The following is a 15,571-nucleotide window of genomic DNA, read 5'->3' as shown; positions in this document are numbered from 1 at the left end:
AGCTCCTGCATACCAGTACCTACTGATTATTTTCACATAGTTTCATCAAAAAAAAAAAAAAACCTTGGCGTAATGGATCCCGAAAACGATGTTGGTCTGTAGAAAAATATGTATAAATTACCACGGATCCGCAATTTTCCTAGTGCTTATTTATTTAGTGAAAAAATATCAATCCAAACATTTTAAAGACTTGAGAACACAATAGCAGTGATGACATTACTCATCAATTGATTGATTGAATCTTTATCCTCGGACTGGGAAAGCTTCTTGCAGAGCTTTCGCATACTTGTAAAAGCTTTGAATCACTGACGCAGGCCCGGTCACTGAGATTGACAGAGTGAAGTTTCCGATTGTTGAAATCTTTGCCAGGGAATTATTCCATCCATTAGATGCCGCTGAATGGAGAGCAGTCCTTAACGTGCGTTGCTCAAGCGCACACACCAAGAGTCGAACCAGCGCCGCTTGATCTTGAAGCTTCTTCGTTCCGGAAGTCACGCGCTAACCAACTGAGCTATCGGGGCGGACGCCATTACACAACGCAACAGTGAAAAAAAGAATTTTATTAAAGAAATTAAAGTGAACAACACAGCATAAGAGGGTCTGCTACTATTCGATAAGTCCAATTCGGTGAGTCCGATTCGGTTAGACCGATTCGAAGAGTTCCTAACCTCTAACCTTAATCCTTAACTCCTAACCCTAAAACGACAATGATAATTAGGCCACGGTACACAATAATTCAAAAAAAAAATTGAAAATTGAAAAAAAAAATTAAGGGGTCGGACTAACCGAATCGGACTCACCGAAACGGGTCATTCCGGCATAAGAAACACGAAAATAACACGGAGGAATTAAAATGATTTAACAAGGTCTTCAAATATTTTGACTCGCTCTGCGTGACGAGTGCGCGCGAGACATACTATGGCATCATAGTTAGTGCATTGCCATTTGTTGCCTTTAAGAGGCAGCAAGGATGCAACAGATGTTACTTCACATGCTGGGAAAATGGAGAAGTCCGGATTTAAATCATCCGGGACATTTTGCATATTTCAAACATGTGCTATGTTCCTGCTACTGACAAATAAACCATTGATTGGTTGACATTTGTAAATTTGCCTTCGGCTCTGATCACCCCCACACTAGCCTGTATAATTACATGTTTAAATAGGTTTCTACATTCTCTAATGCATATATATACAGTCGAAATCGGCTAGTCGCATATCGGTTAAAAGCATAAATCGCTTTAGAGCATAGCATTGCATAATCCCAAACCATTCCCATGTAAAGAAAATTCAACGGTTAGTTGCATAATGATTAATCGCATAAATCGGCTAAGCGACTAGGAATTCTTGATAGATTTGCAGACTTTTATCACCTAACCGCATATTTCCTTTGGCAAAGCAAAGTTGCTCAAGATAACAACTCAAGACAGACAGTTAGCGCCTACATGATTTAAACAATAAAGTAAAACCGCACGAAAAAAGGCCTTCTCTTCTATGATTTGAGTACAGTGCTGTATGAATCACAAGACCACATTTCATTTATGGATTGTTACATCATAAACAAGTATCATTACGTCGCAGTACGAACTGTAGAACCACAAGACTAAGGAAAATCTAAATCGCATGATTAGTGAATTTTCTTTCTTGCTCGCTGAAGCGAATTCGTTACGGTTGGGTGATCACGGCAGCTACCCGAAAGCCACGAGGAACGCGCGTGAACAGTTGTTGCTGCGTCACACTTCGCTGACCAACAGCCAAACAAAGTAGTACCGTTATTTGGAATTCGGTTGTACAGTACTATTCTAGAATATTCTGTAAATCTCCTAACACTCCGGGTTACGTATTAAGGCTCAATGCCTTCGTTCATCGAAAAAGTCCAGCGGTCTGTTTTCACGCTTTTGCGTTAGATAAACGTTCGGTATTGACGCATAGGATACTGTCAAACAATGTAAACGGTTAAGCGCATATACCGTTTAAGCGCATAAAAAAGCTTGACAAATTGACTATGCGCTTAAACGATTTCGACTGTATCTGAATTACCGTATATCTGCATCCTAGGCAAAGGCTAACTCTTCATTACACTCCTTACCTTTTCCATGACCAGATAAAAACGGATATAATAAAAGCATGTCCGCTCTTGCGCAATGGTCAAATTGCTCCAATGCGCGATATTTACTATCGCCATCTAGCGGTTGCTGTTTTGAACTTTTATTTGCCACATGGCGCTCGAGTATTATTTTCCGATTTTATTGATGTTTCAATGGCAATTCTAGGTTCACCAGAAGAGCTTTAACAGCAAAGTTAGTGCAGACGGTCAGAAAGTTTTTAATTTTATTAGGGACAGGGTTTTGGGCCTAGGTGAAATATTTGCTGATTGCTAAAATCTGAAAAGCGGTTTTGGTTTAATTTTTAGTGCAGAAATTGGGATAGCAATCTTCTTACCTAGGCCATTTCAGTTTTTGAGTTTAAACAAACATTAGCCATTTTATTTGAAATTCGTGTTTCGGGTTATTTTACCAAAAACTCGTGTTTAGGGGAATCACTATACAATTAGACCATGTCTAGGGAGAGGGAATATTTGTTGATTTTAAAGAGTTCAACTGTCATACACAGGCTATTCTAACTTGCAGCTTAAAATTTGATCTGTTAGTAGCCAAAATTGCTAGTACATATAAGTTGATAGCTTGCATATGCAATATGCATATTGCATAGTAATTAATAAATATAGTCTTTGTGGATATTTTAGCTAGTTGGGTGCTTTTGTTACCATTTGATACAAATAATAAACTAGGTTTTGGCACTTGTGCTCGACATCCAAAAAGCAACTGGAAACAGGGAAAGATTTGTCTTTTTTAAACATAAAATTAGGAGTTTTGCAGTAATTTGAGATTCAGTGATCAAACTTAAGTTATTTGGATTCTCAAAACTCTTATTTCAAAATGAAATATAGTGCATTCCGCCTAGAGTTCTAGATTGAAATTACATTAATTGTGGGTTTGTTCATAGGCAAGGCTTGTGCAATATGCATACTGCATATAGATCGCTATGGTACTATCTATCCACAAAATGGGTATGGTACAATAATTGAACACAACTTTCCCAACTTGAACTTTGAAAAACTTTTACATGGTTGGCTAGAATCTAGCAAAGATTAAAAGTACTTTCATTTTGTTTTTTGTGAATAATATGTCTAAAACAAAAATGATAATGCTCATTGCATTAAGTGAAATAGCAAGACATCAATGACCAAATAGCCTAAATGTGGTGAAAACTTAGATTGTTTAAAATTTGATGATGCATGTTGTGTGCAGTACACTTCAAAAAAGAAAAATATTTTGTGGTAGAAGTTCTTTTTTTTTTTTTTTTGGTAGACAAACGATCTTTTATCTCGAATGATATACAGCAAGTTGTTGGAACAAACCTTAATTGTTTCATGTCAAAGACTTTAAAAAATAGTATGCATAGCTTGCTTGACTTTCAGCTGTACTGCAGTGCAAAAAAAGTAGGCAAGTTCACTTGTTTGGCCTGTCCTTGAGAAGGCAATTAATAACATCTTCAAAAATCAACATAATAATAGTTGTTTTTTTGTTTTATTATCTTTATCCTGCATTGCGGGAAAGCGGACTTGAGCGCTATGCTTCGGTGTATGCCTTCCGACGTACACCTGACCCACGCTGCAGCCGACGGCAATGTCTGTTTCCAATTGTCTACTCTACTTATTTATGACTTAAATTTGGTACTACCCATTACTCGAAATCGATCACTGGGTAGAGGCAATTATCGTAAAGTTTCCTGCCCAGAGAAACAACAGCAAGTGCGGGTGGCTGGAGTCGAACATGCAGGCTCTCGACTGCAAGCCCAACGCGCTAACCACTCGGCCACTGCTGCCGACGTGGTTACCGTACACTTCAATTTTACATAAAAATTGAATGGTACTTTGAAATGATATTTTGATAAGGCTAAAAAAATTTAAAGTTTACTTATTTTCGAAGTGAGCGTAAAACATAAATATATATAGGCTACTGATCTTCCTTCAGCAGACAAACTATTTAACGCACAACATTCACCTACTGAACTACAATCGGCAACCAGCACAACATTTACAGCTTATTCAGTTTTCAAGCAAACATAATTTTACTTTCCTAATCAGAAACTGAAAATTTTCTCCGACAACAAAATTTTATACTTCACAGCATTGCCAAATTCTTGCGCCATTTCTTCTTTTTTGTCTGAAACTTTTATTCAGATTTCAGAATGTCAGGAGTGGTCGACCATGACACACGCATTTCAGATTTGTGCCACATGATGGCGCAGAAAACAATATTAAATGGGTGTTCATTAGGATTGTTATCGTTTTTAGAACTATAGTTGCAACGTTCGTTAAGTTAAAGTAAAGCTAAACAAGTTAATCAATTGCTTTACTGGCGTACACCATGACAATGTGCATTCTCAGAGCAAATGACCTACAAAATAAATAAAATTTACAAAGTTTAAGATCAAAAATCTATTGCCCAATCTCATCACGCCGAAGGACGTCGTTGGTAGCAATTTCATTAATTAGGCTACTAGCCTACTCGGCGAACAAGTTGTAGATTTCAGTTTTGTCCGTCAGAGAATTCAAATGGGTTTTCATGCTCGTGAAATACTGCGCTAAATTTTGCAGCATTTTGAGAGTTGGGGTACGATGAGAAAGTACTTGTCCATTGACGTTTCATTTTGTGTAGGCCTACCTGTGTATCGCAGCTGTGATATATCTGTTGTATCATCATCTGTTGTATCGCATCTGTGATCGCAATGTACTGTATGTTATCGCAACGGGCGCAAATAAAAACACGATTATTACCGTAATGCCAATTATGTCTCCAATAGGGGAGACCCAAAAGTGTTGACCGATTTTTCTACTTCAATAGATATTTATAGAAATTTTCAAGTTACATAAGTAATTTCTTTGATTGAACTAGAGACTAACAGTCACTAACCATTCACTACCAAAAACAAAAGAGAAAAATCAATCTAATGTCATTGCGTAGTGTGGCGCTCGAGAGCTATTTTCTCTGACGTAACGCGCTTCACTTCACTGGCGTCAAGTCGAATTCTGGAACATTGTCTGTGGCGCTCGAGAGTTCTTTTTCTCTGACGTAACGCGCGTCACTTCACTGACGTCAAGTCGGATTCTGGAATATTCTGCTCCAATTAACAAATACTGCGTGCTTTCGGAATGCAGTCTTGTAATCAATTTTTGCATTATGCCTGAATCGCATTCCTACTGTAGCCTACTTCATCGACACGTAGATCTACCGCTGTGTTGCGTTATATGGTCGCGTGTAGAGTTTGCGATGCTTGTGACTGCGCCTTTCCAATCAAAACCAGAGTTCTTTTTAAGAAACTCAAACTATGATTCCTGATGTGGCTTGTAGGATGTGGCTTGTGAAATGTAACCTGTAAAATGTAACTATGAAACTAGGGTTCCAGATGTAGCCTAATGTGTAAAATTCTCTTTGGAATCAAGATGCAATTGTAAATGAAAGTGAAAACGAAGCTCTTCAATTCCGAAGTTAAAGTTCTTTCCTTTGTAATGAAGTTAATAATGTAATACGCTAGTATGCTGAACTAAGTTTTGGTGGTGGAGTTAGGCTATTAGTCGTTCGGTGTCTTCATTTTTGATGTGTTTGGATTCTGTTCTTCGGAAGTTAGAAGTCGAGTTAATAAACAACGCAGCCTTGAAGAACTCTACTTGTGATCAAGCATTATTCTGTTAAGTTCAGTTGATAGACAAGACAGTAGAGAAGACGACTTCGTGTCCCGGTCATTCCTCGCCTGTTATGCCCAGGAATGTCGCCGTCCTCATTGACGGCTGTATATGCGCGCGTGTTGACTACCGCTACACGTAGGTACAGGCTACGTGTGCTTTACCAATGAATTAAAGGGTTGGGTGCAGTGTTGTACGTTGACGCCGTCAATTTGACGGCGTCATTTGACGGCGTCATTTGACGGCGTCAACTTTTTGTTGACGCTGAGGCTAGCGCCGTCAATTTATTTTTCAGTTGACGGAAGTGATAGCGCCGTCAACTATTTTACTGATTTTAAGCGTCAAGCGCTAAGCGTCATTTTTTGTTTTCATGGAAAATCTCGTTTCACAATAAGAGTTTCACAATGTATTCTGGCCAGCGCGACTCATCCGAATTACCGGCTTTTGCGTTGGTTGGAATGGCTCCCTGGAATAGGCTACATGCGGAAGAAGTTCGCCAAATGGTGATCACCCTTGTATTGACAACGAGTGATCAGAGACAGAAAGCGAAAAATCCATGAATGGCATCGCGGACGTTGAATATACCTTATTTCAAGAGCTCTATGTCCCTAAAAAGAGCGATGTTGGTGCAGTGGACCTCGTTAAAAGAGTTATTCATGCTAAACTATCACAGCACGCTTGGAAAAGTGATACCTTTCCGACTAAACGTTTTCAACTTGTTTTTGAAATACAACACACCAATACCATCCAGCGCTGCTGTGGAACACATGTTTTCACTTGGAAAGGACAATATGCGCAGGAGCGCCGGAAGCAGGGGAAGCGGATGCCCCCCTGCCCTCAAATTTCTGTGGATGGGGAGGGAAGAGGGAGCAATGGTGCCCTTTTAAGGTCATGTAAGGTACTGCACACTTTGCAATATAACAATTTATGCTATTCGCTTTTAGCCTAATTATAATGTTCTATTTTTGCCTCAAAATAATATTCACGACACAAAATTCTCCATCACAGTAAGTTATATTACATCATTATAAAATAGCATGATGCCCTTCCGTGCCATTGTTCTTTGTATAGCGGACACTTGTATCATTACTCGATAATGAGCTGATAGATGAGCATTATCGCTATATCTTATCTTAAAACTTACAAAAAAATTGGCCTTTCAGCAACAAAAGTGCCCTTTTTTCATACTCCTGCCCATCCAGTCAAAAATCGCTCCGGCGCCCCTGAATATGCGTCCCAAACGCAGCAGATTGTCAGACAAACGTTTTGAAATGCTTGTTTTTTTGCAAGGAAATAACTAATAGGCTGAGCAGCTAATTACAATACAGTCTCAAAACATAATCATCATCATCATCATCATTTTCAGCCTGTGAGAGCCCACTGCAGAGCGTAAGCCTTCCCCTTTTCATGCCAATTTACACGATTATGTGCTAGTTGGTACCAATTGGTTGTATTGCATTGTTTGTCAATGTCGTCCCAGATCCATCTCACTTTTGGTTTTCCTTTCTTTCTTTTGGTTTCTCGTGGTGTCCATGTTGTTAATTTTTTAGTCCATCTATTGTCCTGATATCTTGCTATATGACCTGCCCAGGACCATTTTAGTTTCTTGATTGTGCTTAATAGGCTATATCTCGTAATTTCGTTTGGTTTCTAATCCATTCGGCAAAACATAATACCTGCTCTTTATTTACAGCTATTGTTAGCCTGAACTTGATTGAAATATTTCCGTTTTATGAGACGCTGGCAAAAAATAGCGCTAGAAATTGGCGCTGACGCTGACACCGTCAATTTCTTTAAGAGCTTACGCAGTCCTTTACGCCGTAAAGTTTTTAGGCAATTCGCGCTGACGCTGACGCCGTCAAATTATATCAATGACGCGTACAACACTGGTTGGGTGGCTCAACTTTCTTACCGATGGAGGATTGAGCCATTGCGTACCTAAACTGTAGGCTACAAAAGAAAACTTTGATAGAAAAAAACCCTAACAAATCCTCCAATATTAGTCAGCACACAGTGTCCCCTGTGTGTATATGTAGTTATATTTATCGTTATGGGGTTGCGACTGACTAGATGACCAGTTTTGGTCTTTTGCTGTCATCCAGATTGCGCCATAATCTATTCAACAGCTGTTACTTACAATAGGCTAGCCTCGGCCTACATTGTTTTTACTTTTATACTCTCTACTTATTTGTTTATACGTGGCGACATCGAAACAAAATAAATTAACTTGACTCGCCTTGCGAAAGTACCTAGGGCGGTGGCGTAGCTAGGGAATGTGCCGCCCGGAGCGGATTCAGATTTTGCCGCCTCTTCAAGAAAAAGCATGTGAAAATAAAATTTTTTTTAATTGACTTAAAGTGGAATTATTGCATGTTTTGAACTAGTAGCGTAACCAGTAATTTTGAAAGGGGGGGGGGGGGGGTTAAGGGCCGGCGGGCGAAGCCCGACGGCGTCCTCGCCAAAGTCGACACCCAGCGGCGGGTGGTCTGGGGGACCTCCCCCAGAAAATTTTGAAAAATTACTTTGGATTTGGTGCATTCTGAGAGCATTTTCAACAAAAATGTGGGTATAAATCCCCTAGTATAAATATTCCTGTAAAATGGTGCTGTCCGGTGGCACAGCAAAAGGATAAGATCATCTTTTCTTGGGATTTTTTCGGTAACTTAATAAAGCTAAGTCTCTATGTTTTCTTGATGCTAATTCCTGGCTGAGATATTTGAATGTTTGGTATTGGCAAAACTCGCTCTTTTAATGGAGTTTCGTTTAAAATTAGGCAAACTTTGTTTTAGAGACATAGAGACTGAAAGCATCATTCTCAATATCGTGACGTCACATGCGTGCCAAAGGGGGGTTTGTAACCCCCAAACCCTTCCTCCCCCTTGGCTACGCCACTGTTTTGAACGTTGCCATTCTGTTTTATTTTATTTTCGTGCACTTTTGCATTATCAACAACAAAAAACAAAACGTTCTGTCTGAAAGTGCCGCCCCCCAGACGTGCCGCCCGGGGCGGTTCATCCCCCCCACCCCCCTAGCTACGTCACTGACCTAGGGTCCATATCCATAGGATGTTTGCTGCACCACAGTAGCCTATGTATGAAAGTTCAATGATGGCATCATAGATTAGAAAAGCAGCTGATTAAAAAAATCAAATAAGCTTGCTGTAGGCCTAATTACTTTGTACAAAGTAGGCTACTTTTGTAAGTTATGCTTTTTACCGTAAATGAATGTGGCCAAAATAAAAATTTGGCCATTTTGATGCGAGATTTCAGATAATTAAAGTACGGTACACAGAAAAAATGCCACCTGTAGCGCCTGCGGCTTTTTTCGTGTTTGCTTTAGTCTAATTGCCGTTGTGAAATTTGTGCTTGGTAGGAATTTGAAACGCTGGCTGAAAATTAGGGCGTTTCCTCGGAATTTGCACTACTTATCAGGGTTTGATTTACATACGTAGTTTTACATTGTTGTAGCGTTGCGCATTTGACACATGCTGCATTGCTTGAAGCAATAAGCCTCCTTTAAACCAATCGTTCTGCGTGAAACACAGTCAGTTTGTCAGTTTTTCAGTATGGTTTCTGTCGGCCAGTTGTGTGGTGCCTTATTTTTACAGTGAGTTTGCCAGTTTAAATCGTTCTATTTTTTGAAAGGCATTATTTGGCTACAACGTTCCGACATGGAAGTTCATTCATTTCTTTGCAATAAACTCATACGGTACTCGCAAAAAAGAGCAAGGTATTTGTCACGATTTCTTTCTATCTCTTACCAGGAAAAAGACTTAGAAAGATTCAATGACGTAGTTTAATGGGTTATAACCGAAAAGCAGTCAATTAAATTCACGGATAGTTCTACTGGTGAGATGATATATAAAAACGCTTGAAGGACTCCAACGAATCGTTCACCACTTCCAACAATTAATCAAAGTAACAGTAAACGGCAATAGATTCCAATGCTTGCGACTACTGATCAAGTTTAACGTATTCCACTCGCAGCTTCTCATACGATTCTAAATTCAATCAGAAATTATATTAGCATCAACTTCCTTTACTCGTATGCAATACTTCAACTTTTGATCAACAATAATCTTTGCTTCTATTACCAACTGCTACTATTACAGCAATGATCTCTCATAACCAACTCATCATAATACAACTCCCATAATCACATAATCAACTCAATAATAATTACGCAAATTACACCGCTATTCATAAAAGGTTTGTTCGGTCTAGTAACTTCGAGAAGGTTACGTAATGTCACATTGTTCTGTCAAGTTGCATTAATGTAAACAAGCAGAAGCTCAAAGAAGTTTAAAGAATGTCACGTAGAGTAGAAGATTCTTACATAATAAATATTTCGCAATCGGACATCTATGGGTAAACATCCTTATGACGTCATGACAAACGACGCTCAGAAATTATGAAAAACAACAGAACATTCCAGATTTGCATGCTTACAGACGATTCTGGAAATACGTTACATAATACAGATTTCTCATTCAAAGGTTACTTCAGGTCAACACCCGATAATAACACATCGCTCAAAATTCCATAATGAAAACAGCACATTCTGTCAAGACGCAAAGCAGCCCGACGTGAGGCCTTGCACAATGCACATTGATTGTGACAGTATTGTTCTCAAGATTATCCCCATTCCCCACTACACGCTAGTACCCGGGATGTTGCTGTAGCAGCTACAGCTAGGTATGGGCGGATGTTCAGACCACTCGACGTCCGCTACACCACCCTAATTTTTTTCATCTTTGTAGTATCATTTGACAAAATCAAGAAAGTTTTTGCTTTTAACAAAAACAAAAAAACACGAAACTTTATTTCATGACAAATGTGCCCACACAATAACGGGAATGATAAATATGTTGGAAAAATTCATTACGACGTTGGTTTGACCGACTGTAATTTTTTACATCGCCCTATTCAAAATTTAATAAATTTTTTGTAATGTGTGATTCCCTGCAAATAACGTAAATATCTCTGGGATTTCACCATGATTTCACGACTTAACTTCAAAGTCATTGTACTGGTAAGTACTGGTAACCTTCTATCCTACATTACATTTACAACATAATTTTTTTATTGAAATGATGTTTTTGTGACTGTGAGTTTTTGTGACTGTGAGTGAAAAAAAAAAAAAAAAAAAAAAAAAGACTGTGAGTTACTTATAGCCTGGCATAATGATTGCAAGGATTCGGCTTCAAATAAAAAACTGTTGAACGCTTTTCTTTTTTTCTGAACAAGAATATTTTTTTTCTTTTTTGCAAGAATTTTAAAATTCCTTCTTAGCTTCGGCACAAATTTGGACTTGGGACAGTTTTGCTTTGTCAAGACAGACAGTTTTGTTAAGGTATGTCATTTCCATGTTGCAACTTTGTTTCATCATGGTTAATCACTCATTCTTTTATAGTGTTTCACTCTGCTCAGTTCAGTTTGTTGTTGCTTCTAACTATTACTTCGAAACATGACACAATGACACATGCCAAACAGCAGAGGTTCAGAGGAAGGTAGTGAGTAACAAAGTGCGAACGTCAAAACGTGCTTGAGACGAAATAGGTTTATTAGTTTAAAAGTTATTATTATAATACAAACAGACCGAGATAGGACATGTAATTTGAGGACAAAGGCTACAGTACGTTGTTTAACAAGAATCTGGATGCCTTCTTTGTTTGAGCTTCTAGAGCCAATGGTCTATCCCAGGGTTACTCAACTAATATTAACAAAGGTCCAGTTTGACAAGTTGAATACCGTAAACCGGGGTGGCTTGGGCCCAATTTTACTATTATTTTTCATGTTTTCTGTTATATCCTGATTTTCTAGTGACCTGGGGTTTATTTTATATCATTACCGTATATTGTAGACAGAGCTCTTGTGTTATCATAACCAAAAAAGAATTCTCAAATTATTGCAATTTAATGTTGTTTTTTTTTAAACAAAACATGGGTCAAAGTCACCCCGTGGTTGGGGTGACATTGGCCCATGTCTTCTTTTGCCTTCCTATCCTATCCAAATTTAATTTTGAACATTGTAACAAAGTCAGGAGGGTGTCTTTGGCCCAAACATGTGTTTAAAAAAAGGGAATATACCGTATGTCACAATACATTGACAATTAGGCATACAGATACATTCATTTTCTCATGGATTTTCAGGTAGGGTGATTAGGCCTACATGTTTTTAAAGTTATGAAATTATGAATGAAGTACTATTTAGTCTAATCTGATTATGATTTGATCAGAAGCATGTATGTACAATATTGGACACATGGATTGGATAGGTATACACTGATATAATATTGTTGTTTAGTTCATCATACTTCGTCCAAGCTTATACATTTGTGGTAATGTTGTTGAAAATATAAAGCACCATTTTTATACACTATTATACAATTTGGCATTTATCTGAGATATAAAGATTTGTGGAAACAAAAAAAGTATATACATCCCATCACAACACCCCAATAACCCATTTTAAATGAAAAGAAATAATTAAAAAATTATGTTTGCCATACTTTGGCAGAGAAGTTTGAGAATGTTTTTTCATCAAAAGTTTGACATTCTTTAACCTGCCTAATATAATATCATAAAAAGTTTTCTATATTTGTTGCATTCATAGTACTGTTTCCTGAAATTGAAAATACAGATTGTTATCTTTCATTTGACACCAAAACTGAGTATAAAAATGAACATGTTAGAAAATTATATCATTTCTAATGATTTTATAAATTTTGGGCCAAAGTCACCCTCAAGGGCCAAAGCCACCCCGCTTTACGGTACTTTTAGCAATCCAGTGAATAGGTTATTTCACACGCAAACACAAAAATTAAATTATCTGTACCAAACTGCTTTTTTAGGTAAAATGTAACTCGATTTGGATTTCTGAGAAAGTGTTGGGGAGTCTGGGTGGCAAAGCCCCCAGCAACTAGGATAATCACAGTAAAAATTGCTTCTTCCCAGTAGAAATCTGTTTAAAGAAGTTCTGAAAAGTGGCAACGGTTATTCTTCCAAAAGCTCAAGGTCCACCATCAACACCCAGAAGGTCTGGATTTGGATCGTGGTCCGCCAGTAGAGTAGCCATGGTCTATCCTTTTACCACTCCAATTTTACAATGTTTCATGGACTGCATTAAAAAGCTACTAAAGAGCAGCTGGTCTTTGGTTTCTTAATCCAAAACATGCATATCTTTCTCTTCATTAGATAGGCTGATGATGGTATTTTTAATCGTCGACGATGTGATCTGTGGTCTGTTCTTCAGCACCAAATTCACAAGAAGAGGAAGATACCATTCCCCAATAGAACATAGTTTAGTAGAAAAGCCTGATGCCTGTATGTAAGAAGATATTTGAGGCTCACCCACGCCTGACTTGGTAGAGGTGCATGTGCCTAAACTGTCTTCATAGAGTTCAGCTGTACATCTCGTATATTTAAGTACCAAACTAGCATGACTCAAAAACTTTGTAAGCGTTAATATTGACCACCTGTATTGTGAAGCTATAATATGTTCTACAGTTTTGATTGACTATGTGTAAAATTTTTGATAAGTATCTTGTTACTCCTCAGTTTATTTTGATGGTGTTTGGATAAAAATTTTAAGTCTGGACGGCTTTGGGGTGGGATGGGGTTTGGATTGAGAATTTTTTTAGCTTATGCATATTTTCGCATTTTTTTGCTCAGAAATCTTATCTAAAAATGCAATTTTGGGTGCTCTTGCCATAACAGAATGGTTAGCGAATCGCAATTGCTCGCTGTACTTGTGAGTACTCACTGCTCAGTCTTGTGCTGATACCAGAAAGAACGTTCCCTTCTTCACAATGACATATTGTGGATGGGCAAAACACAGTGGTATCGCTGGCAATTCTTGCAGCAATTGGCTGCCGAGAAACAACCCTATGTCAGTTACACTTATATTTAGAGTTGTTCATGTCCTACTTTCTACTAACTGTGTTCAAATATGACTTTTTGCAGGCACAGCTGCTGACAATATCTAAATAAACATGTTTGGAATGTCAAACAATGATTCTAATTCTGGAAGTAACTCAAACAGTCATTCCTCATTGCTTCAGACACCTTATTTAAACATAGATCCTAGCTATTTACATGGAGCAGATGACTATATCCTTCTTGAAGATGCTTCTCCAGTGAGATCGAGAGTCCAAGTTATGTTTTCAATGGTTGGTTCTGCGACTGTGCTGGGAGCCACAATTGGAGGCATAGGAAGTATGAGGTACACTGGGTTACAGTTGCTCAAAGGAAAGTCGGAAAGAATGCAGACTACAAGCGCTGTGTTAAAAAATGGTGGCAGGATTGCATCAAAATTTGGTTCTATTGCTGTCTTATATTACTCCTGCTCCATCATATGTGAAAAACTCAGAGGAGAAGAAGATGAAATAAACACAGTCGTAGGAGGAGCTGCTGCTGGGGCTCTTTATTCTCTTCCCGGAGTGTTAAATGTAAAAAAGCATGGTGGATTACCTGTAGAAGAAATTAAAAAATTTGGTCTCTTAAAAAGAAACTTTATGCGCCTTCCACCCATTGGACGATTTGTCTTCTGTGCTGGTGTTGGCTTGGCAGCAGGTGGATTGCTTTGTTTGTATAAGAATCAAGCTTCTAATTATATTCGTAATATAACTAGTCGAGACTAAATTTTGGGTGCAAGTTGCGTGTCACACTTCGTGCTGTGACTTTTCAGCATACATTGTTTTAAATTTGTCAAGGATCACTCAACATTGTGACGCGGCCAACTTGGCGGAGATAATTTACCACGGCTGACCTGTCAACTGTGCTGCCGCTTTCATGATACCTGAAAGCTTTGAGAGTCGATTAATTTTGATTGACTTGTTTCTAATTTTGTTGTTGTTTTTAAATTGTCATTGCTTGATTTTTCAAAACTCCTGCTAATGAAAATTGGCTTTGCCTATCATCATCATCACAATGTTTTCACAGACTTACAAAATTAATTTAAGATTAAATATTGAATTTTGTGTGTCATTGTTTGAACTTCTGAAAGGTATTAGTTTCTAATATTGTTTCTCTATTATTATATATATACAGTACCGGTAATTGTTATTGGAAGTACGGTAAACTAATTATTATTGAATAATTATTGGAGTTAAACAGCCAAATTAGATAGAGATTTCATCAGCCAGTTAGATAAGTCATTATTTAGCATATGAACCCTTAATCGACTTAAAACAAAATTTGTTCAAAAATTAACAAATTTTGTTTTAAGTCTATTGGGGGTTCATATGCTAATGGCTTACCTAACTGGCTGATGAAATCTCTATCTAATTTGATCTAATATTACCACACAACTAGAGAAAAACATTATACATTTGCACTGATAGATGTTCACGAATTACTTGTTTGGTCTTGTTCTACTCCTTTTGAAACTGGTTGTGATTTCAGCAATACATTTTTAAACCCTTTTTTGTAAATCTTTTAAACACCGTTGTTTTGCCAACATTGACATTTAAATTTTCACTTTATCTAAAAAAGTTACGTTGACGTATTTCTGTTTACATTTTGTAAACAGCTTATTTTTCTGCTTATCAGGGGCGCCGGAACGATTTTTGACTGGGGAGGCAAGATTACGAAAAAAGGGCACTTTTGTTTACTAAAGGGCCAATTTTTTTTCAAGTTTTAATATAAGATATAGCGATAATGCTAATCTATCAGCTCACTATGTATTGAGTAATGATAGCCTACAAGTGTCCGGTATACAAAGAAGGACATCATGCCATGTTATAATGATGTAACCTACTGTCAAGCCTTAAAGCAGCATGTGGCCATGGCCGCTAAGTAGTGCTTGAATGACTGCCGGTGCTA

The 15,571-nt window shown here is 37.9% G+C and overlaps 1 protein-coding gene across 1 annotated transcript; it reads left to right on the top strand.

Moving 5' to 3' along the window:
- Nucleotides 1-13,740: 13,740 nt before the first annotated feature.
- On the top strand, nucleotides 13,741-14,917 carry LOC145788294 (mitochondrial import inner membrane translocase subunit Tim23-like). Its single transcript, XM_082600076.1, has one exon. The coding sequence runs from the start codon at nucleotides 13,741-13,743 to the stop codon at nucleotides 14,386-14,388; it is 648 nt and encodes a 215-aa protein (XP_082456202.1). The 3' UTR covers nucleotides 14,389-14,917.
- Nucleotides 14,918-15,571: the final 654 nt, after the last annotated feature.

The sequence above is a fragment of the Aplidium turbinatum genome, chromosome 2 (genome assembly GCF_918807975.1).
Source record: "Aplidium turbinatum chromosome 2, kaAplTurb1.1, whole genome shotgun sequence".
NCBI classification, from domain to species: domain Eukaryota; kingdom Metazoa; phylum Chordata; class Ascidiacea; order Aplousobranchia; family Polyclinidae; genus Aplidium; species Aplidium turbinatum.
The sequence above is the reverse complement of the archived record's forward strand: the minus strand, read 5'-3'. Positions and strand labels throughout refer to the sequence as shown.